The sequence below is a fragment of the Panthera leo genome, chromosome D3 (assembly GCF_018350215.1).
Source record: "Panthera leo isolate Ple1 chromosome D3, P.leo_Ple1_pat1.1, whole genome shotgun sequence".
Taxonomy (NCBI): Eukaryota; Metazoa; Chordata; class Mammalia; order Carnivora; family Felidae; genus Panthera; species Panthera leo.
This window is the reverse complement of record NC_056690.1, coordinates 72679754-72704960: the sequence shown is the minus strand read 5'-3', so window position 1 is coordinate 72704960 and position 25207 is coordinate 72679754. Positions and strand designations below refer to the sequence as shown.

The window sequence follows — 25207 nt, the reverse complement described above, 5'->3', positions numbered from 1 at the left end:
TCTTATTATAAAAACTCAGAAAATAAACTACATTTTTTAAAAGTAAGTCTAGGCATAGTTATATACATCTATTATAATGCCACAAAATGTCATTCTAAAGAGTCATTAAAAGTGGTAAGAATGGTTTGTGTAGATTTAAAATGTATATAAAAAATACATTTGAAAGGCACCTGGGTGGTTCAGTCGGTTGTGTCCAACTTCGGCTCAGGTCATGATCTCACAGTTCATGGGTTCTAGCCCCACGTGGGCTCTGTGCTGTCAGCCCAGAGCCTGAAGCCTGCTTCGGATTCTTTGTCTCCTCTCTCTCTGCCCCTCCCCTGCTCGCTCTCTGTCTCTGTCTCTCTTTCTCCAAAACAAATAAACATTTAAAAAAAAATACATGTTGAGAACAATAAAACTGAAGTTTTGAATAGTATGTGTATCATTTGTGTAATATACATATGAAAGCATATTATATATACATACACATTTGTATGTGTATAAATATATAAATGTAAATATATCTGTATATTATATATTATATATGTTGTATGTGTGTGTGTGTGTGTATATATATGTATATATATATATATTTGTATACAAAGGTTACACACAAAATTCTTAACATTGCCTTCCTTTCATGAAAGGGATAAGGAATTTGGGGATGGGGAAAGGCACTCATACTTTTTACTTCCTTTGGATATTATTTTCACAACTTTTTGTACTATTTTTTTTCTTTTAAAATTACATGCACATATTCTTTTTTCAAATTAAAATAGTAGTTAATAAAATTTAAAATACTGATGGGGGAAATTTCTATGCAGCCCAGATAATGGCAGCTGCCTAGATTTGTATCTGTCCACACATCCTCCAAAAATCTATACAGAACTATACAAGACAATAAAGCTATGCAAGATGTACCCTTTTGAAACGACTAAAGGAGAAAGAACAAACAAACTCTGGATTTCCTACAGGCACAAAAATAAATAATATTTTCCAGCAAAGCTATGACTCAAAGTTGAATATTTGAAAAAACTACACAAAAGACAGAAGAGGGGAATAAGACTCCTAAGACTGACCTAAAATCATTCAGAAAAGTCTACCCCACGGAAAATGTTTTAAAAGTTTCCTAGTAGACCAGAGCACTTAAAAGTATACTATTTATTGACATGGAGTTTTGTTCTTTTAACCAGGAGAGTACAGAGAATGCTTACTATAATGGAAAATATAACCAGCAGGATTTTGAGTTCTACTTTCCTTTTACAATAGAGTTGGCAAGTAGGTCCTCAAATTAAAAACAAATAGGCACAAGAACCCTCTCATTCTAAAAAAAAAAAACAAAAACAAAAGAAAAAAAACAAAAAAACAAAACAGCCATCACTTGAAGTTAAGCTTCTTCCAGGACTTACTAAATGATCAAAAGTAGTCTGGCTGTCCCCACTCCAAATGCCATTTTAGTATATAAATGAGAAAGGGAAAAATAAAGAAGGAGGAATCCTAGAAATAATTGGCAAAATCTTCTGCAGGCTGAGAAGCAATTCTGTCCCCTCCAGTGGGAGGCAGAGGTATGCTCTCTTCCTAATGCCCCACTAGGAACCAAAGCTGCCAGAATAAACACCTGTAAAGTGTGGAGGTTCCTGCAAAAGAGGTCTACCTTTCATTCACTCTCCAGATAGTAGTCTCTTCAGGCAGCTGGCTTGCTGGTCTACCCTGTGTATATTTAATCGGAAGAGGTTATTGAAGAGAGCAAGACTGAAAGAGTGACAGCAGTGGAGTATAAGCTCTCTCATCATTTGGCCTGGAAAAGAAGTAGGAGCTTCTTCTGGGTCAAGTGGGCACTTGAAAAGTTGCTCAAGCTTGAGTCTTCTTGCTGGAATTCACCCAAGTGCACCTGACCCACCTAAAACAGTGAGGGTGACAGAGCTGTTCTTGGTAGGAGTGGGGTAAGCCCTGACTTGATATCTCACATGGTGTAATGAGCCAGGGGAAGAATCCCACAGGATCTCATAAAGAATTCGTACTTGTGTTTCACAAGAGACCCAGAATTTGGATGTTGCATGAGGACAGTCCATGTGCTCACAAAGCAGCACAGCCCTTCAAACTGTCCTTTCTGCCCTCTCTCCTTGCCTCTCTCCTCATCTCCCTTCCCCATCCTCCTACAAAGCCAGGAAGAACAAACAAGTAGGAGGAATAAGTAAAGGTGTTTCTGAAACAGACTGTGCCCCCTCCTTCTGTCCCATCCCCACCTCTCCTCCAAGGTGCTGGAAGCTTTAAAGAACAAATTACAGCCCTAGTCCTCAGAGTCAAAAGTCTAGCTGGCCATAAGGAAAGGAGAACCTTTAATTTAGATTTCAGGTGGCAGTTTTGGACAGAACCTGAATGCAGTTTAACCAAATGAAAATGATGGGAAAGTTAAGGAATCTGCTTGATATATTCTTCAAGAGCTAGAAAAAGTATACTCAACAACTCATGGTTAAAAATCAGTAAGCGAATTCCTTGTTTAAACAATTCTAAGCTGAAAAAGTCTAGTAAGCCAGTTACATATTCCAATACCTAAAATATTTTAATTCAGTTTTAAAACAACGGCTACTCATTCTGCAAACACATGAGTAGACCAAGAGTTTTGTTTTGTTTTGTTTTTTTTGATGAGAGTACTTGGTTTATTTTTCTGTTTTCCATAAGCAGTTCAAAAATATGATGACTAACAGAAAGTGAAATATCTTACAACCAATTTTTAGATTTTCTTAGTTATTCCTAGACATGGATTGTTCTGTGCCTATTTATTAAACAGTAGGCTTTTTTCTTCTGATCACGTTGTATGTCAACATTGCCTGCAGACAGACTCGATCAAACTAGGCTAGTGATCATATAATGTGAATACACAGGGACAAAAGTTGATCTTTACAGTAACCAAGGCTGAAATAACAGGAGATGTTATGTTATTATCTTCACATGCCATGTGACCCTAGTGTGATTTTTTTAATGCAATGAATTGAGAGCAAATTTAATTTTTTAAAAACATTTTATTAGTTTTTGAGAGACAGAGAGCATGAACAAGGGGGGGGGGGGCGCAGAGAGAGGGGGAAACACAGAATCTGAAGCAGGCTCCAGGCTTTGAGCTGTCAGCACAGAGCCCGACACAGGGCTGGAACTCACGAACTGTGAGATCATGACCTGAGCCAAAATCCGATGCTTAACAGACTGAGCCACCCAGGTGCTGTGAGAGCAAATTTAAAATCAACTTTCAATTATCCATAGACATAAGGAATGAAAAAAATGTACAAATACCTTCACATTTTGACAAAACTCTCATTCAAGATTTAACAAAAAGCAGTAAGTTCATTTGGCTTTCACATTTTAGTATTTCCCAAATGTACCACCTGTTACCTCTTAGAAGTTTTAAGTAACGTTGCAATTATAAAAGGCACGTAATAGGATGCTGGAAAAGAAACTAGTTAATCAACCAAATTTACATCAGATTATTTTAACTATTGGTAAATGACCCACAGATTGAAGGGAAAGATGTCTCCATCAAAGAGGAGACAAAGAGGAAACTTTTTGTAAATAAAGTTTCAGAATGGTGGGGGGTTGTCCTGATGCCTGAGATGAGAGATTTACCTGAATGAGAGGTGCTTTTGCTCCCCAGCTGGGTTTCTGACTGGCTGTGGCTGACTGGCGTGAGGTCTTGGCAACTTTGGATGGGGGAGTCCCTTCCCGTAGGGTCAGTACCTGATGGCTTCTCAATATTTTTCATCTCCATTTCTTCATGATGTATCCAAAGATCAGGGGGCCTGAGGTCCTTCTGGCTGCCCTTCCTTTTGCCAACACTGTGGGTGGCCCGTTTCCTATGGAAGAAAAATTAGAGAGCAAATGTGAATGCTTCTATTCAGTGGTCCTTCCTCTCTTTTCTCAGTCAATTCAAGTTAGAAGCAGAGAAGGATAGAAGAGGGCTCCCAGGAGGAAACCTGTGAAATCCAGGAATTGGCAGGCATGTCTTGGCTGCCTTTCCTCGTCTCCCCTGGAGATTCACCACATTATAGGAGCAGTGGTGCTGAATCCCCAAGGCCTCGGCTGCCTGCCAGAGAGTGCCTGACTCTAGCTTCACCAGCTACAAATTCCCCACAAGGTGACAATGGGTGAGATGGAGCCATATGCCAATCTTTGGAGCCAGTCATAAGATACTTCACTGCAACATCTGTTTAGGAGATAAATGAAGGAGTCGTGTTGAAAGGGCAAATGGAAATAAAAAGGCCAGAATTTGTGCCAGCCAAGACTGGGGTTTAGAAGAAAGTCTATAGCTCAGCTGTATAATTTAATGTGCTATTTGAAGACAAAAGGCCGAATGAGGACACTCTAAGGAGAATAAAAGCACTTTTGCCTTGGAGTTACTAAGTATCTGGATGAAAACACAGTAGGATCCATCCTTTGAAAAGAGAAGAATACAGTTCAGAAGTATGCTTCAATTATCTCCTATTTTCCTCAATAAGAATTTAGCAACCATAAATTCATTTTTCAGTGGTAGTCTGTTTTTGGGGCTAGTCAGATTCAAATGCTCCCCTTAGGCTAAGTAAAGTAGCATGATACTCGTGGCTAGTCATTCTCTACAGTAGGCATCAGTAAAGTATGGCCTGCAGACCAAATCTGCCCACTGCCTGATTTTGTAAATAAAGTTTTATTGGAATCCTACTGAACCCATTTATTTTCACACTGCAGTGTGTCGAGTGGTTGCAACAAAGAATGTATGACCCACATGTCTCACAAAACCTCAAACATTTACTATTTGTCCCTTTTCAGAAAGTTTTCAACCTCTGCTTTACAGTTCTAGTTTTTAAAATCTCTGCTTGTATCTTCTATTGGTAATAATGTCTCTTCTAAGACAGAATTCAGATGGTTTAAATCCAACATTTTATAGAGCCCCAGAGAGAAGTAACTCCCGCTCACTTCCTCCCTTGCAACAAATGGTTTATGAGGATAGCTGTTTTCATGGTTGCTAAATGACTCAAACAAACCACTTCAGTGAAAACTCTTTGTAACCTGTACAGGCCACTGAGAGCGGCTTCATTTTCCAATGCTGAAAATAACCTTTGCATTCGTCAATTAATACATGTTTAGTGATGTGACTTGCTGAATTTTAATATATTTTTATCTTTTTTGAAGTGTGCTGATAAGGACAGGAGACAAAGAATGCCAGACTTAATATTTATCAAGTAGTTTAGTACAGAAATAATGCAGTATTTTCTGTTCTAATATTTTCCCTACAGCTCCCGCATTTTGCTGATTTCTTGGCAACAGTCCCACACTGACTCTGACAATGGTCTGTAATAACCTTTAGATCATTTTCTTATATCTAAGATAATAACTCTCTGCTAACCATCCATTCCCTGAATTCATTTCCTTATACTTCACCTGCCCAAATGTACTAGTCCGCAAATGACACACAGCTCGCTATGTAATCTACCCCTGGTCACTTCTTAGAACAATCTAATGTCATTTTCAGACTTGGAGATTTCACCCTGTTATCTTTCTAACAAATCAAAATGCTAAACCACTTTTTAATCCCAGTGTCTATCAGACTGAATACAGAGAAGTACCAGTTCCCAAATCCAGGATAAGATGGCCAATGTTTTCATAATAACTCAATATTTAAATAGGTATGGGAGGGAAATGTGTCAAATAATTTTTTAAACTAAAAATAAGTTATGAATTCTGGTTTACTCTTGCTTACACACATGCCTCATTCATTCATTCATTCATTCATTCATTCATTCATTCATTCATTCTTCATTCACCAGCCCCTATAATCTCAGTACCAAGCATCCACAAACATAGTTTACTTAAAAAAAAAAAAAAATTCCAAATCTGACTGAGGTAGAGCTTTTTTGTACGGTGTGATTTATAGCCTCCGTCTGGGAAAAAATTATCATTCTTCATAAAATGCATACACATTTTTCTGATGGATTTTAGTTAGATTAAGGCCTTTTCTGAGAAGCTACTCATCCACTTAGCTGTCAGCCAAGAATCTAAAGACTCTAGGGGAGCCTGGGTGGTTTAGTCGGTTAAGCATCTGACTCTTGATTTTGGCTTAGCTGGCAATCTTGCAGTTGGTGAGTTCGAGCCCCAGGGCTGGCTCTGCACTGATGGCACTGAGCCTGCTTGCGATTCTCTGTCTCCCTCTCTCTCTGTCCCTCCCCTGCTTGTGATCTCTCTCTCTCCCCCCCACCTCTCTGTCAGAAAAACATAAAAAATAAACATTTAAAAAAAACTTTAAAAAAGAATCTAAAGATTAAATAAACTTTATTTCCTTTTTGTATATATTCTATGAAAGGCCATCTACTAACTACTTTTGTTTTCTATCATGTCTCTTATCAAGAAAGATCTTTGACCTTGGAAAGGCCTCCCTTCCCTGCGGGTGGTAGTAGCCCAGCCACCAGGTACAGCAGGTTTTGTAATAAAACTAACATCTGCTCATAACTGAACTGTCTGAGATTTGTCTTAAAACCTGCAGGAACAGTTGTCATCTCAGCCTTCTGTCCATCTGCTGGTTCTCTGATACAGGACCCACTGTGGTCCCCTCGATCCTCTGTCTCATCATTGGAATCTTCAAAATTTGTATGCAGATGAACCTGTGCAATGGGTCCTGAGGTGTGGTCCTTGGACCAGCAGCATCAGCATCACTTGGAAACCTGTTAGAAATGCACGTTCTCAAGCTCCACTGTAGTTCAGAAACTTGCAGATGGGGGGTGAGAGGGTGCAAGTGGGCAGGAGAGGGTGGGGCCCAGCAGTCTGTGATTTAACAGCTCTCAAGGGAAATCAGATGCACTTCAAGTTTGAGAAACACCACCTTAGTGAATTTTTTTTTTTGTTTTTATTTTAAACCTAGTTTTTGCATTAGATATACAATATGTCACATGTTTGTCCCTCCCTACATGCACCCTTTCTCACAGGTACCAGTAATCTTCCAGTTTCCAAAAATAGCCATAGGATGCCAGGGTCTCTTCTCACCCCATGGGCTATTGAATAAAGGCAAAGCAAGCATTCTTTCAAGGCTCTCTGCTGTCTCTTTCTCATACTGGGGAACAAAGTTTTCACAGCATAATCAAGTGTTAGTGTTTTTTGTTCTCTCTCTCCATCTCCCTCCCTCTCTCATTGTACTTTTGCCCAGAATGCCTTCACAATCCTGTTTACTTACAAACTACTGACTCTTGAAGATTTTCTTCAAGCCTCTCTTCTTCAGGAAGCCTTCCTGACCATGCTAGGTCAGTGTCATCTTAACATACCTAAAGCATTTCCCTTGTCTCTTTACCACTCACCTTGCATTGATGACCGTCTGTCTTACTGAGCTGGCCAGATGCTCCCAGTGTGTGTATTGATTTCCTCCCGTGAGACTACAGCAAATTCTGTTTCTTTCACTTATCCAACATCATCCGTTGTTTTGCAACATGTATTCATTTATTTATTCAGTGACCATTTACAGAATACTGAGTATGTGCCCCAAAAATGTGCTAAGTACTAGAAATGCAAAAGATAGGCGAGACATTGGGAGCTTGATAAATGAATGGGAAATGGCATGGCTACTCTGAACTTCTGCATTGTTGGAGTCATGAGCAGGCAATGGATCATGGCAGTTGGTAAAGCTGAAAAAGTGGAGGGACCAAATCACAGGAGGCCTTGCCTCCAACAGAAATATTTTTAATAGTATCAGGAAGTCAGTGGGGAATTGCAGGAAGATCTTTAGCTCAAGAGTTAACATTAATCAGATCTGTTATTTTCTGTAATGCAGATTACTAACTGAACACATAGTAATTACTTGAATTAAATAATAAGAATTTTTCATTATTGACTTGGAAGTATTTTTTTTGGCAAGATTCTCTGATTTTTTATTGGCTTCTGTGTTTCTTACTTTGCACGTAACCTAGTACTGTAAGAGAAGTTTGTTTCCTCAATCACTTTTAATCAGTATGCTTAGGATGTGAAAGGGTAAAAGCCAACATTGGTTTAGTATTTTAATGTAGTCAGACAAGCTGTTGATAATCTACCCAGGTAACTGCCTTTAAAATGTGATAACCATGCGTCCTGGATTTCCAGCGTATTCTCAATGTCAAATCTTTTGTCTTTAGTATCTACAGATACATTCTAACTTATCATAATCCATATTCTATGGCTTGGCCAGGAAAATGTCATTACTTTATTAAAAGGCACAAAGCCCCTCGCCTACTCCCCATTAATTTAAGCTTTCACAGACACATTTTTTCCATCTTAGGATATTCTACTATGATTTCACTAATTCAAAATGTGTAAGGGGAGTCCCTCTTCAAAGTAGTAAGCAATTTTAAATTAATAACCAAAAAGAAATACAAAATTATTTTTTTATTTCATATTAATTTGATGCCACATGTTACCATGTGATTCTACAACTTGATAGCATTCCATGGGGAGTTTCAGGGTTCTGAGGTAGAGAACATGACAGAATGTATTTATCCCTGTTTCTCATTTGAGGAAACTGACATTCAGGGATTAGGTTTCATTAACCACCACTAATTTAATTCAAGAAGTGGGGAATCAGAACTAGAACTTGGGTTCTACCTTCTGTTATTTTATATCGTAAAAACAAAACGTTACCAACTAGAATGTGAATCAATCAGATAACTACCTCATTATTAAATATATATGTGTATACAAAAAACCGTACAATAAAATATATGGACATTAACTTGAATGATGTACTGTGAACAGTGCACATAAATATGCTTCAAATCCGTTGGATGCAATTCAAGAGCCCCAATAAAACACAAAGACAATTTACAGTCTCCAGCAACAACAGGTAAAGAGATATTGAAGCAGCCCATGAATGTGTTTCCTATTTCACTTTATTAATTACATGAAACTCTCATTTTTCTGAGGGTTCTGTAAGGGACATTACTCCTGTTTTAGATTGGAATTGATTTTGCTTTCATCTGCATCATTTAATTTGTTCAAAAAGTCTCAGTGATGGTGGTATCAGGAGGAAGGATCCTCAGTAAAATCAAGAAAAGTTAAATTAAAACTCAGGAATATCTTGAAGGAGAAATTTTTATTTTTCACATTTTCTCTGTTAATATATACAAACAGAGAGGCCAGGATGAAAGGCAATGGGTCTGTTACAGAAGAAATATAGATGAGGAAAAACTGTGAAAATATGCCAAGTAAATATTAAGAGATTTTGAGTGAAGGCTGAGGAAAAACCAAAGTGGCAGTAGGACAGAAGCTATAAATTCACCTTCTTTGGTTTTCAGTCATTCATGGAGTGATTTATTCTTTCATTCATCTCCTAATTTAAAAATGAGTTCTATCGAGGGCTCAGCCTCTACTCTTTCTAAATAAAACCTTCAAGCTCTTAAGAAGTGCTTAGCATGGGATTTAAGACAATTTAAGAGTTTCTAAAAATAGCATGAAATGCCACTTTTGCACATGGAGAAGACTGGCATTTTCTCTGTGAGGAAACAAAATATGTCCAAGAATCCAATTCATCAGGTCCATATAATCCGCCAACATTCTTCTCAAAAGGATGAAAATGAAAAAACCAAAACACCCCACTACAGGTGGTTCCGATGATTAAACTTAGTTTAGTGAACACATTCATGTTTTTCAAGCCATCATGAAATAGGCCAAGCTTGGTTTTGGTGCCTTCCCCACTTCCCTTCACGTGAATATTTCTCAGCTCTACTTCAGCGGCCTGTCACATAGATGTCTTCCCATTCTATGTCTCTGCACAGCCCCATTCCTGGGATTATTCCACCAAGAGACTGTCGAATGCCTCACCCCATTACAGTTCTTTTTTCTCCAGAGCCTCACTAAATGTCCAGCACACTGGAAGTTCTGTGTAATTATGATTTCCTAGAATGCTCACACATGAGAGTAAGTTAAGCTCAGTCTGCCTGGCTTCTTGTTTAAGCACAATGGATTAGCACATCAGCTGTCACTAACTCGAAGATAGCCCAATTTCACACATGCGGCCAAATATAAAATTTGTCCTGCCATATAAATAAATTAAATACAAAGACTGCATCTACACTCATATGTCACTTTCTTTAGCTTGTACGTCTTCCTGTATCCTATTTCTAAATACCTCATTTCAAAAGGTTGGAAGATACAATACAGATCAACAAATGGGTCATAGGATTTTTAAAAAGAGAAACTAAGGTATTAGCAAGGGAAGAGAAACAATGATTTGTTAGAGAATCTTCCTCTGACACTGTGTGTAGCATATAGTTGTCAAATCAGCCACCTATAGGCCCAATGCCTCAGGCTTTCAGAGCCGGCACTATGCCTGAGGCCAAAGGGAAAAAAAAATCAAGGGAAGATCTTATCAGAGCCAATTCAGTGAGAGAGTACAGCTGAAAGGGACATATCAGGCTGGATTTGAAAAGTGCTAGACAGGCAGAGAATAACCAGGAGATTATTGCTGATTCCCACAACTTCTGACACAAGGTTAATATGCTGGTTATGGATGTTGCTAGAAGGGGATAAACTGAATTAAAACCATCTTTCCATTCTAAACTTTGACTTTGATGTACCATCCTCTGCATGGGCTATAACCTAGAATTGCATAATATGGAAAAATTTTTTAAATCCCTCAAAACGTTGAATTTCTGAGAATCAACCACAGCTGGGAAATCCGAACATTGTGAATTTCTAGGATCTCTCTTCTATCCTAAGTACTGTCTCCAAACTAAATACTCCACTGTATTATAACTACATTGAGTTTGGTAGTCATTCGTGCAACAAGCATTGGTTAAATGCCTACAGGCCTCCTTGCCAGAATTGATAAATACTTTCAAAGGAACACACATCTCCAACATTTTACACATAATTGCAGACAGGGCCATGAATTGGGACATGGTGAAGTCCATTTTCTAAATGTTGCTAAAGGAACATGTGCCCTCCTCTGAAAGGAAGGATCTGGCCCAGAGAAGTCAAGTCGAGCAGAAATGCCACGTGGGTCTCCAGGTGGATTCTATTATTAAGTCTGCAAGCCTAGCCCTCACTCACTCAAGTTATGGGCCTGAAATGAACCAAAGGCAAGGTTTTGCTCAGGTCAGAGGCTAAGGAATATGTGGTAAATTATGAAAAAGAACACCGGAAGAGATTTCTCAAAAATATAACTCAAGAAGGTGATAGGTCAAACCGTGACCTCTCTCCTCTCAGGAACCAGCCGTTACCTACTTTCTCTGCTGGGCTGAAGAGCGCCGGGTGCAAATCACAGCCACGATCACTACCACCAGCACTGTGATGACGCCAACGGTGACCACAATGATTACAAGCAGGTTGCTGTTCTTTTGAGGAGTGACACTGCCGTGTGGGGGGTGCATCTGGCCAATGGGTGGCTCTGGGAAAAGACAGGCAAATGGAGATCAGATTTAGGGGTTGTGACAGCTCTGCGTTCATCAAGCTGTTAAGGATGTGAATGTTCCTATTGTTCTGGGCATTCTTGAAGCTGGGGAAAAAAGCAATGAAAAATGAGAGGAAAGATCTATGTTACCTCCCCAAGAAGAAAATTAAATATATGTCCACACAAAATCCTATACGGAAACATTCATAGCAACATTATTTAGAATAGCCCAAAGTGGAAGCAACCCAAATGCCCATTGACTGAATGATGGATAAACAAAATGTGGGGCTTCCATACAGTGGAATATTACCCAGCCATAAAAGGGAATGAGGAACTGATACATGCTATGGCATGCATATGCCTTAAAAGTGTTACTCTAAGTGAAAGAAGCCAGACACAAAAGGTTAATATTGTATGATTCCACTTATACAAAATATCCAGAATAGACAAATCTGTAGAGACAGAATGTAGATTAGTGTTTGCCAGTGGATGGGAGGAGTGAATGGGGAAGGACAGCGAATGGGTACAGGGTCTCCCTTGGGGATGGTGAAAATGTTCTGGAATTAGACAGTGGTGCTGGTGGCACAACCTTGTGGATGTAACTAAAAACCACTGACATCGTACACCTTCAGAGGGTGAATCTGTAGCACGTGAATTATTTCTCTCTCTCTCTCTTTTTTTTTAAAGAATTAACCTGTCATATTGAGTAGAAAGTGGGGACAGGAAAGGCTACTTTGTACTACGAATATTCCAGGGTTATGAGAACCACAGGAGGCTATGCTTTATGAGAAAACACTATTTATTTGAGGGTGTGAAAGACAAACTATTTGACTCTAATCACTTACAGTTTATTTCCATTTTTTAAGGAAGCTATCTATAAAGTTTTAATTTTACATTTAATTTTCAACCTATTAAAAGTGCATGAATCCCACTTAAAAGCTGTCACTTGGTTCAAAAGAGTGTCATAAAATCCTGATATGAATGTTCTCTTGTCTTGCAGTAGTACCTCATGGTAGACAATATTTAGGTGAAAATAACAGACAAGACATTTTTTGTTATAATTTGCTTAGGTAAACAAGAATGGCTAATGACACCTTAAATTGCTTTCTTTAAATATTCAGTAATCAATTAGAAATATTATGTCCTATGTTATGTTATTCATTAGAAGTAACAACGTTTTAAAAGGTAAACAGTAGCTTGTTTTATTTATAAATTAATTTAAAGGGGTGCCTGGGTGGCTCAGTCGGTTAAGTATCTGACTTTGGGTCTGGTTGTGATCTCACCGTTCATGAGTTTGAGCCCCACATCAGGCTCTCTGCTGTCAGCACAGAGCCAGGTTGGGATGCTCTGCACCCCCACCCCCACCCCCCGGCCCCTGCCCCAACCCCCTCTCTCTCCCACTCTCTCTCAAAAATAAACAATTAAAAAAAAAGAAGGGTGCCTGGGTGGCTCAGTTGGTTAAGTTGTCTGACTTCAGCTCAGGTCATGATCTCACCGTTCATGAATTTGAGTCCTGCATTGGGCTCTCTGCTGTCAGCGCAGGGCCCAGTTTGGATCCTTTGTCCCCCTTTCTCTGTCCCTCCCCACCTCATTCGTTCTCTCCTTCTCTCTCTCTCTAAAATATAAACATTTAAAATATACACATATAGGGGCGCCTGGGTGGTTCAGTCGGTTAAGTGTCCATCCGACTTCAGCTCAGGTCATGATCTCACAGTCCGTAGGTTCGAGCCCCAAGTCAAGTTCTGTGCTGACAGCTTGGAGCCTGGAGCCTGCAGCCTGCTTCAGATTCTGTGTCTCCCTCTCTCTGCCCCCTCCCCGCTTGTGCTCTCTCTCTCTCTCTCTCTCTCTCTCTGTCTCTCTCAAAAATAAATAAAAACATTTAAAATATATACTTAAAAATTAATGTAAAAAGTCACAGAAAGCACTGATTTTGGATATTTTCCTAGACCTAAGTTTGAATGTGCTTCTTTAACAAGCTATGTTAGCTTTTTATACCTCCTGAGTGAAGTATTTAGGCCTTTTACACCCTCAGTGACTTTGTCTGCAAAATGGAAATAAGAATACTTATTTTTACAGGTATTGTCAGAATTAGAGAAAATACATACAAAATGACCATCTCAGCACCTGACAGGGAATAAATCAAAATCAAAACCAAAACACTATCTTTTGACAAGTTATCTAAGAATCATTGTTTTTTTGAAACAATTATTGCTGATTCATTGTTATTGGAAAAATATTAAGCACTTCGGATATAACTTGAATCTCAGGGGAGGAACTCATCAAAAGTGTTTAAATAGCACTTTCTGTTAAACATTCTCTTATAAGTGAAAGAAATAAGATATCCTTGAAGTAATTTTTACATTTACTACAAAGGAATGAGGCAAGTAATAAAAGGTCAGAACTTTCTGTATCATAGTTTCACTTACAATTTAAAAAGTCATTTTACAGTAGTATCTCAATATGCCCTTTCTGTGCTTAATAAATTAATTGATTGGAATAAATTAACCTTTTATGTGAGAACTTACAGTGAAGACAGTTGGAGATATCGTGGATTTTTATTAGCATGACTTCAATTTAACAGTTCACCATTTCTGACAAACTTAGTTTCAGTCATACAGAGCAGTACACCTAATGAACATTTTTAAAACCTTGTAAACTAGAATTTTTCAAATTTCTACTCATTTCTTTTTCCTCCCCACCCAGAAAGGCATCATGTTTCAAGTCTGAAAGTAATGACTCTGGACTTTGCTGAACATGAATGAGATTATATCGATGCCATTTGCCTTAGAGAGTTAGGAATCATGAGGACTCCCATTATAAATCTTTGATACCAGGCCTTTACGCCTTCCTCATAAAAGTTCCCATCAGTTTGAAAGTTGATATTCAAGGTCTTTCATTAATTTCCCAATCTCAATTCAAAGGCTGAACAATCAGAATATTTGACATCAATGGGCAGTTAAGAAAGTCAAGTGGAATGGAATCTTTTGATGTCGCTGACCCTCATTATCTGCAGTGATTTGTTCTGTAGAGTTGCTGTAAACACTGAATTAAGGAATACTAAGTATTGCTGCTGGAGGCAATGCAGTGTTAGGTTCCTGGGAGCCTCTGGTTACAACATTTTTATCAATCAATATATAACCTTGTTTTATGTGTGTTTCTTTTTAAACACACTTTATTTAATACATAATGTTCATTCATTGACATTGAACTCACAGTCAACAACATCATAACTCATGCTTGAGTGAAGCTTAATTAACACACACATTTTCTCCATAAGCTACAGCATACAGCCTTTTGCGTGTAGGAACAGTAAACAGCACTTCAGCACTACATTGAAGGCCACTTTAAACCCTGAAACCACCACTAAAAAATGCACAAAAATGTAAAAAAAAATGGCACTACATACACTGTAGAAAGGACGCTTGTTTACACTGTGAGAGCTGAAACAATAAGGCAGAGGGTCATCTTGTTTATTTCAGCTGAGTTCGTGAGCACTGGGCTACTCAAACTTTTGGCTGCTCTGCGCATGTCCACAATGACCATAAAAGCACTACAGGTATTGATTTTGGTGGTTAAAAATAAATTCTAGCAGTAAGTGAATTCACAATAACAATCTGCAAATAATGACAATCAACCATATATTTGAACACATCAAAAGACTGTTGCAAATTAGGAAAAATGTTAGAGCTCATCAATCTAGATCACTACAGATAAAAGTTCTGGAAGACAGCCTGACTCCAGAAGAGGCAAGATGACATTTACTATCTTTTGGGCTTCAGAGGGGAAACTTCATGATGTAATTCAGAGATTTGCAAATATCCTTCTGGACACTGTGATTATTTCATGAGATAATGGATGCAACACACTGGCCACAGGCCCTGACACAGGGTTGGCTCTCAATAGACATTATGAAGCGCTTCAATATTCATTCTATGTGATCTTTCCAACTTAAAGAAAAATATAGTGTCCTGATACATCTGTTCCTGTTGTTACTACAATAGCTTGGGTATCCAGTGTCTTGGTAATCAAAGACTTAGATGTGTTTCATTAAAATTGGTGAGAAGAGAATTAAGTTTTGAAAAGTCACATGGGCATTCCATCCACTTTTTATTTTCATAACATTTGATTGCCATAAAATGTTTCAACCTTTTTATACTACATTTAATAAAAATAAATATATACTTCATAATCTTATGGGCCTAAAGTCTCAAGTAATAATTGGAAAATTGGTTTCATGAAATAATAATGTCTTTAATTTTTAGAGTATTTGGGAGAGAACAGATCCAATGATTGCTTGGGACTAAGCTTCTTTCCTACATTTGCAGTCTTCCCTGATAACAATTTTGTTATTATAACACTTTGAGCTCAACATATGTCTCAATAATTTTACAGGTCTTTGAATTTGAACAGAAATTCCTATGGCATTGAATATTTCAAAGCATCTCCCCCTGAAATAAAGTGCTATATAGTCAACCAGCTGGAAGAAACTTTACAGATAATCTAGCCCAATGTTCCCTAAAATGAAATATTAATCAGCATTATGGGGTTGGGAGGAAGTTCCTTTGGTCAATTAAGTTGGAAAACATATTTCCTTTCTCAAATCTCAGAATTTTGAACATGCTAATGTGAACTGTGAATTGCTAGGAGAGATAGGGCAGGCACAGTAAAGAATATACCCAATTATTCTAGAAAAATGTACTGAAGATCCAGTTAGGTGCTGGGGATATGATGCTGTGATCCGAACATGGATGGACCTTGAGGGCATTATGCTAATGAAATAAGTCAGATATAGAAAGACAAATCTACATGATATCACTTGTATGTGGAATCTGAAAAAGCTGAACTGATAGAAACAGACAGTAGTAGAATGGTGGCTACCAAGACTGGGGGTTGGGGGAAATGGGGAGATGTTGGTCAAAAGGTATAAATTTCCAGTTATCAGATGAACAAATTCTGGGGTGACAATGTACATCATGGTGATTATGGTTAATAATACTGTACTATATACTTGAAAGTTGCATGGATTATAAATCTTAAATTTTCTCATTACAAAAAAATAAATGGTAATTATGTGATGTGATGGGGATGTCAGCTAACACTATGGTGGTGATTGTTTTACAGTCTATAAGTTAGCAAATTAACACATTGTACACCTTAAATTTATACAGTGTTATATGTCTATTATACCTCAGTAAAGCTGGAGAGGGGGATGGTGATGGGCAGAGAAAATTCATGAAAGGATTCAAGCAGCCTAAAAGAAAACTATAAGAGGTATATACATACAGTTGTGATGTAGCCTTCAGCCTGCCCAACTAGTTAGAACAGAGGAAAAAATCAATATATATTAAATGGCCTATCTTTTCCATTCCTAAAACATGTACCTTGTCTGGGTCATTTCTCACCTGGGATCAACCCATAGCTCTTACAAGGAAGAATGAAAACTCCATTTCTGAGCTATTTTTCTGGAAGAACAGAGAGGGAGCAATAGCCAGGCTATCGAACCACTAAAACGTATTTATAGGGCCATGCTTATATTGTTTCATAATAGTTTGTATGTCATTGTCTTATATATTGTGTGGTCTGAGAACAGTTTCCAAATTAGAATTGGAAACTACTGGGGAGGCGCCCGAGTAGGAGGATCCTAGGCTTGCCTCCTCCCAAGAACACAACTAGGTAAGTATCAAATTAGAATATTGTGATTGCTCCCCCTCACACCCCTCAAAGAGGCATGATTGTTGACTTCATGGAGGTTACAACTTACTGGAAAAGATGTATGAAACAGATCATGAAACAAATATAAAATTAAAACTATAATTGGTATTTTTAAAAAGTAGAGTTCAAAAGAAAGATGCAATATGAGAACATAACAGTCCTTGGAGGAGAAGAGAGGTCATGAAAGGCCTCATTACAGAAGTAACATGGAGGCAGAATCATGGAGGATCCTAGGAGTTAGCTCCTCTTTCTTTACAAAGGAACTGAGAGAAGATCATATGTCTGGAACATTGGGAGCAAAAGGGAAATGGCACAAAATGAGGTTGGAAAGAGAAACAAGACCCAGTTCATTCAAGAGCCCTGTAGGTCACATTCAGTTATTTTCAGTACAATCACAGACCATTTAAGGGCTTTCAGGAAGGAAGATGTTGCTGGTGGAAGCAGAGAGACCAGCTAAGAAGATGTTAACAGTCTCCAGGTGAGAAGGAGTGATAACTTCAACTGAAATGGTGGCCATGGCAGTCAAGCAAAGTAGACAGGTGCAAAACACAATCTGAGAATGAATAATCAAAAGCAGATTGCATATGGAGGAGGAAAAAAGGAAGCATCGGGCAGGTTTAGACTTAAGTGATTGTCCTATGTCTGAGATGAGGGAGAGGGTGAAAGACCAAGAAAGGAAAAACAAAAGCTCAGTCTTGACTATCTCAGGGTTGAGATCTTATGATAAATTATAAAGAGGCAGCTAGAAGGTCTGGGTTAGAAATATAAATTTCGGAGCTGGCACACAGATGGGAGTGGACAAGGTCACCGAATCAAGAGTATAGAGTTAGTGGAGATGCTTTCTCAAGACTAACACCTCTAGTATTCAGGTAAAAGGGGAGAACCAGGCAAAAGAGAAGTGAGTGGCCAAAGTTCCCAATACTTATGTGACCATGGACCATTTTTTCTCAGAGCTTCTCATGGGACCCATTTACCTTGGAACAACCTTTGGGGAATTGGTGATCTAGATCAGTGGTTTTTAACTGAGGAGATTTTGCTCCCTAAGGGGAAATTTGGCAAAGTGTAGAGGTATTTTTGGTTCTTAAAACATGGTAGAGGGGAAATACCCTTGGCATGTAGTGCGTAAAAGCCAGGGATGCATAGGAGAAGCCCCACAACAAAAAATTATCCAGTCTCAAATAACAATAGCTCTGAGGTAGAGGAATCCTGATCTAGCTTAACATTTTCTATGTTCAGATGAAAAACTAAGATCCCAAGAGTTTAAGTGACTTGATTCACACAGTTCTAATCCTTGGCAAAGTCGTATTAGAACCTGGGGGTTGGTATTAGTCTGGGATCTTTAAAATCATTTGTGATAGATAATGGTTGGACGGCAGGTAGGCAGAGCCCCTTATAGACTAAAACTTGAGACCCTGGACCACTCCAATTACCTTTCTATGAATGATGTAAAGTTTTATTTCTGGACCTTTCCTTTGGCATTAAGGTGTCTGTTGAGTGCTCACCAACCTCAGAATGATCATTTCATGCAAATATGGAAGAGCTTTTATGTCTATTTTATTTATATTAGTTAAAATATTACTGCATTCTGAAAATAATAAAACAAAAGTTTTTAAGAGTAAGGGTCAAATCATGATCTTTTCTCCCAAACACACAGTGTAAGGCATATTTTACAGAACACCTAATATGATTCTGAATATCTAAAAATTAATGATATTGATTTTTAGAAATATTTCACCAAAGCATCAACCTATCAAAGTTAATTTGGGTTTTAAAGGTTGAGATCAATACAACCACATATTTGTAGGGATTATAGATCTCTTAACCAAAATTACTAATTTTATAAATTACACACAGATCCATCAACAAAAAAAAAATTGCTGATTTATCTTTCCCAATGAGAACAGCAAGATTGAAGTGATTTTCAGTGTTGTATTCATACAAATATAAACTACAAAATCACATTTTCAGAAGTTGAAGATTTTCCTGCTTTGAGAATGTGGACCACAAAATTGAATACACCATAAAAGTAAAATACTGCCATATCAGTACCTATTAGCTTTGATTCTACCTGTCATAAGAAAATAATTTAGGAAGCCTCTTCAGTTTCCTCAATTTAATTAAGGGCTTACAACTACAAGAGTAAACATGAACTATAGCTTTGTTTTTATTTGAATTCCAAGAGTGCATTTTTAAAGAGTGGCATGCTGTAAGAGAAAGTAAGTGACTAGTGAGGTCTAAATTTATTTGCAACTAGCTTGAGGATCCCGACAATAAGCCATTATTCTATTATAATTCTTTGAAGGATGAATACAGGAAGTGTAGAGAGAGATAGGAAAACTCTAATTCAGTCATTCTAAGAGGAGATATATGAAAATTTCCTGGTGTATGAGGTTTAAAAGCTCAGATTTTAAAATGTTTTTGTTGACTCAGCCTAGGTTGGGTGGGTTTGGAGTTTTATCAGTCAAGGTTTTTCATTTGTACATTGGATTGGAAATTATAACCCTTCTTAAGGCATAATAAGACATTAGCAGAACTTTAATTAGAAAGGTAGGGTTTTTCAGATGCCTTTGCTGATTTGCTCGTAATAACCTAAGCTAAAGTCAAATTACATATTTACCATCATTTATCAGTTAGAAAAATAGAATGGGAAACAGATTGAGTTTGCTCTCCACCATCCATGTCTCTTAGAGGTTATCAATTCAATCAAGTAGCCTGTAATAATTTGTGATTCCAGTAAAGATTCTAGAAATGATTCAGGTGCTTTGTTCATCCCATTCATTTAACATGAAACACCTAAAACATCATTATGTGTTGCAGAAAATTGAGAAGGGGTGATGGGCAATGATCTATCTAAGCTGGTTCAAAGTCACTGGCTATTGTTCCTCTATTTTATCTTCATGACTTTCTCTAGTGAGATAATGTATATCAGACTAAATTTAATTGCAATTATTTTTCTGACTAGGAATCTTAAATGGCAAAAAAAAAAAAAAAGAATACAATAACATGCATTCCCATCAATTACTATAATTCTCTTCATCTGAGATCTGACTCCTGTGAAAAGTTCTTGTTGACTTAACCTGTTAGCATCGAATTTGGTGGTCTGGGGTTTCTTTTCAGAAATCTCACTTTATTTTGAAGGGCAAATTCAAATAGTCAATACCAAACTTTCAAACTTGATCCAAAATTAGGACTGCTATATTGGCTCAATCAAATTTCAGTTATTTGTAGTCACTTGTACATGTGCACCTTGAGATGCATACATACTTTGAAATGGAAATTTCGTGCAATAGTTTCCTTTATCTCATATATATAGGTGATTAGAAACGATTCAAATTTTCTGGCCTCCTGTATTTTTACTTGCTAAACTTGAAAATTCTATTCAAACTTAGAGTTCTTTAGGACATGTCGTTTAAGAGAATGCCTAGTTTTATGTTTGTGGCTTACACTGGCTCCACCCTTAACATGCATGACCACTGCTTATTAGAGGGTAGAAACAGTGAAGGGACAATTGTTCCTTCTCAATTAACTGTTCCGGCTCTTTCTTAATTTCTTGGCACTCTGTCTCTTCAAAAAACACCATCCTGTGCCAGTATAGATAGTCAGCCCTTAGCTGCGGATGAATTCCATTTTGAAACTCTCTGTAGAAACCATATCTGAAAATCAGCTCTGCAGGATCACTCTAAAAAGGGGATCATGCTAATTCTTGGCATGGACTCTAAACCTAGAACCCATCTCAGGGCAAAAAACACTACAATGTTATTTCCCCACACGATTTCAATGATGACCTTCTTTTACCCTCCCTCATATCCCTGGGATTTTTCTCACTCTCTTTCATCTTCCTGAAGTGTATTCCTCTGCCTTATCCACCTGGGTAATTCCCCCTCTTCATTTGTTGTTCCTGTGGAGGTCTAGTTTTCAATCTGTGTGCATAGTATAGCAAGCACCCTGCACACAGTGATGGCTTAGGGGCATTTCTAACTGATTACTTGAATGCATGAAGTGTGTTTGGCATATTGTTGACTCTTGACATAAAATTTGAAGCAAAAGAATGAGTTGATGAAACTTGCACAGTTTTGGGAAGGGAACCATCATTATCTAAACCTATTGAAGGAACATGCCCTTTGTCTGTTTTCAGTCCCAACACATCCCTCCTCTCAACTTTCTGTTGTGAGCTTCCTAAAGTGTCCCTTGTGTGTCTGAGAGCCTGGAAACTATCAGATCCAGACACCAGCTATAGAAGGTGTCTAATTTTCAAATACCTATAGGAGATAATAATGTTACTTGATGTGGGTAGAGGATGTGTGTACAAGACAATAGGACGTGGTGAGGACTGTAGCAACCTGGAGAGAGCATTCTGGGTATAACCTTAGACAGGTATGATTGGAATATATTTAGGAAGCTTAAATGTAAGAATTTATACTTATCTGGTTAAGTAAACTGCATTAATAGCAGAAGAGGGTATGCCTGGTAATTAGAAAAGAAGTCAACAGGTAAATATATGTTCCTGAATCCAATACTGGACAGAGGAGGGGAGGCTGAGCCTTTAAATGGAGCATCTGGTCTACTGCACATACATATATGTCCTCGTTGAGAAAATAGATGCATTAGGTTATCATTACCTATAATAGGAAATAATCACTTAGCTGAACCCCTTATTTCAATTTCTCACTCAGTAAGCAACTTTTAGATTGCAATTTGGCTTCCCATATGGATTTTTATTTTTATTAAAAAATTTTTTTAAATTTTTATTTATTCTTGAGAGAGAGACAGAGCATGAGTGGGGGAGGGGCAGCGAGTGAGGGAGACACAGAATCTGAAGCAGGCTCCAGGCTCTGAGCCATCAGCACAGAGCACGATGTGGGGCTCAAACTCACAAGCTGTGAGATCATGACCTGAGCCAAAGTTGGAAGCTTAACCGACGAAACCACCCAGGTGTCCCAACCCATATGGATTTTTAAATAGAAGACCATTCAAATGAATATTTATCTATTCAGAAATCAAATTTTTCATGAAAACCTGCTAAAATTGTTGCATAAACATATTGTGTTATTTTCATAAAATAAAATACTAGGAGTATTTGTAAACACACAGATGAATCTTAAAAACAAAATTAAAGATGAATGCAAGATGCAACAAGATACGTATCCTATGATGCCATTTTTATAAAGTGATAAACATGTATAGTAATATTATAACGTTTAGGGATATATATCTATATAGTAAAAACCATATTTGGGAGAGTGGTTACATCAATGGGGAATGGAGGAAATGGTGGAGAAGCATGTGATGAGGCAGAGATATATAACAGATTTCAATTATATGTTGAATATTTTATATTTTAACCTTGCTGATGAGTACACAAGTTTTCATATTTGTGTTTTAACTATATGAACTATATATCTAGCAAACCAAACGAAACAACAGCAACTGAACAAATGTTTAAAAACCTATGAAAGGAACTTATCATATATACATCAGTCCCTTAGAAGTTTGGCTTGTATTAATCCATTCTCCCAAAGTTTCTATTTCAGCAAAACTGAGGACAAGATCTTAGAAGACAGCTCCAACACTAACACCAACTGCTTCTTCTGTGCAGTGCTAGAAATTATTTCTGGCCGACCCCAAAGCATATGAATGGTCCATCAGGATGAGCAGAAATAAACATTTAATCCTTAGAGTGTGAAGAAAAATTAGCAATAAGTTGCTAAAGGATTCTGAAGAGTAAATTCTCTAAGCAAAAATTCTTAGTGACTTCAGTTTAGGAAACTAAGTGGGTTTCAGTTCAATCTCCCTTAGAGATCACCTTTCTCTAATAATATTAAATTTTTGGAGACATTTTATTCCTTTATTTTTTTAATGTGAGAGAGAGAGAGAGTGGGAGAGGGACAGAGGGGAGGGGACAGAGGATCTGAAGCAGGCTCTGTGCTGACACAGTGAGCCTGATGTGGGGTTCGAACTCGCAACTCGTGAGATCATGACCTGAGCTGAAGTCTCAACTGACTGAGCCACCCAGGAGCCCCTGGAAACCTTTGAAATACATATAACACTTTAAAATGTAGGTATTATATTAGTAACAACTCTGAATCATTTATAAAATTTTCCATGCTTGAACTTTTCAACTGACTATTTTGTGCACTCAACTCTCATTGGCATTATCTCCTGGTAGAATGTACTACAGGTTTGCTAATAACTTCATATTTGTTTTTTTTATATATAATTTAATACTTCTATTACCCCACTAAAATCCTAGGTCTGGGATTCTTAACACTTTCAGTAAGTAAAAATATTGCCTCAGACACTCTAGAATTAACCATTTAATTAATATAACTAATCCAATAGAATCTAATTGATAGACTTACCATTGAGAGTGCTTCTATCAATCAAATTAGTATCAACTGGCCAATAACCTCCATCTCCATGACGACCTATTTGTTGGGAAAACATATCAGCATGTTAGTGGATATACACCATGAAAGCATAATGAAACAGACAAAAATAATAAATATTTTAAAACACACACACAATTGAACAAGGCATTTTGGCTACTTCAAAGAAAGTCTGAGACTATTAATACCATTATGTTTTGTGAAAAAATGTTATTTTCTATGTGTCAAAAAATCTGTCATGAAAATAGACTCTTTTTTACAAAAAGCTAAATTCAATTCCTCTTTGAAAAGTTGTCCCCACTTTTTTTTCCTTCCAATCTCCTTATAAAAGTGTCCCCAGAAGGTACAGCAGTGGTTTGAGTCCCAGTGTAACATCTCAGAATAGAAAGGGTGCCAGCCATGGCTCCTAGAGAGGCAGACGCCCACCTCTTTCATGCTGCAAGAGGTCCATCCATCTGACACGACTTTGTGGCAAATTATCATTATTACCCTACAAGGGGACTGCACATTTTGTCTTATAACTGGGTTTTGAGCAGTCCTTGTGGTATGTGCAAAATAGGTGCCTGGGAATGAGAGATACAGAGTCAAGAATGGGGTTATGGCACAGCTCACATACCTGTTCTGAATTTTTCTTAAAAACACAGCAGGGAAGAAAGAAGGCTTCTTTAACACCACATTATTGGAAGCACTGCTTTCCAGTAGGTGTGCAACAGTTGTAAAAGCAGTATTGAAGAGAATTGAGCCAGAAATAACCAGAATTGTGCTATAATTGAAATTTAAGTAATGATATTTCACCACAGGTGATACCTTTTTCTATTGGTACATTTGTGGAACTGTAATTAGTTTTTTCAGATTTTGAATTCTAGAATGTCTATTAAGTAGAAAATTTATAAGAACACATTTGGGAGTTGAATTTATATGCAAACACATAGAAGAATACAGCTAATATTCCATTTCTTCACTTCAGAGTTATTTCTGTGAGCAGTTAGAATCAGTGGATGACGTAGAGGAAGCCACCTGAGGCACTCAGCTACAATAACATAGGATGTTTTCTCACATTGCTTAGATTTTATTTTTCTTCTTTTAAGTCCTGCTCTTGTGACATTCTTTGGCATCCCAGACACTCCTCTTGCTAAAGCTTTCTCAAGATCCCATCATTTTATTTGCAAAACAGTTGTGAGCAACAAACCCAAATCTTGTTAACAGACTATACGTTCAGAATTTTAAAAATTCCTTTCATATCAAGTCCGAGCTGAAGTTAGGATATCAAGCTTCCAACAAGCAGTGCATAAATTAATCCAATCACACCATAATCTGTTTTCAGCATCAATCGGTAAATTTCAAATCTGCTGGCCAGTGACTGTGGTCTCCCGTAAGGGTAGGCAGGAGAGAAGCAAATGAAATAAGCAGCCATTGGGAACATTTTGGTGGGCTGACTAAAATGTGCACAAGCCTTTTCCCAAACACCTTCCTTGTGTGACTCTGATACATTTGGGTTTCAATAAGCAGAGGATAAACTTTGCCCATGGGACACGGTAAGATCAATGTTGGAAGAAATGAAGCGAGACAGAAGTTCTGTATGAATATTAAGGTAGCTTTTCTCACAGCTGAAAGCAACTAGATTGCAAAGCAATCAGCCAAAGTGCCATCACTTAGGCCAGTAAAGCAATAAATGATTCCTGGTGGGAGTAATCCTGTATTGGCTGGAAATTAGGTAAATAGTCTGTGGAGGATTTTCCTTTTCCTCTAGCATCCTGACAAA

At 37.7% G+C, this 25207-nt stretch overlaps 1 protein-coding gene across 1 annotated transcript in view; it reads right to left on the bottom strand.

Moving 5' to 3' along the window:
• Positions 1-25207, bottom strand: part of DCC (DCC netrin 1 receptor) — a 766352-nt gene that overhangs the window by 53910 nt on the left and 687235 nt on the right. The window contains exons 22-24 of the mRNA XM_042909706.1: positions 23419-23484; positions 11182-11344; positions 3598-3824 (exon numbers count right to left, since the gene is read on the bottom strand). Of these exons, the coding sequence (XP_042765640.1) occupies positions 3598-3824; positions 11182-11344; positions 23419-23484 (456 nt within the window). The remainder of the gene's footprint in view (positions 1-3597; positions 3825-11181; positions 11345-23418; positions 23485-25207) is intronic.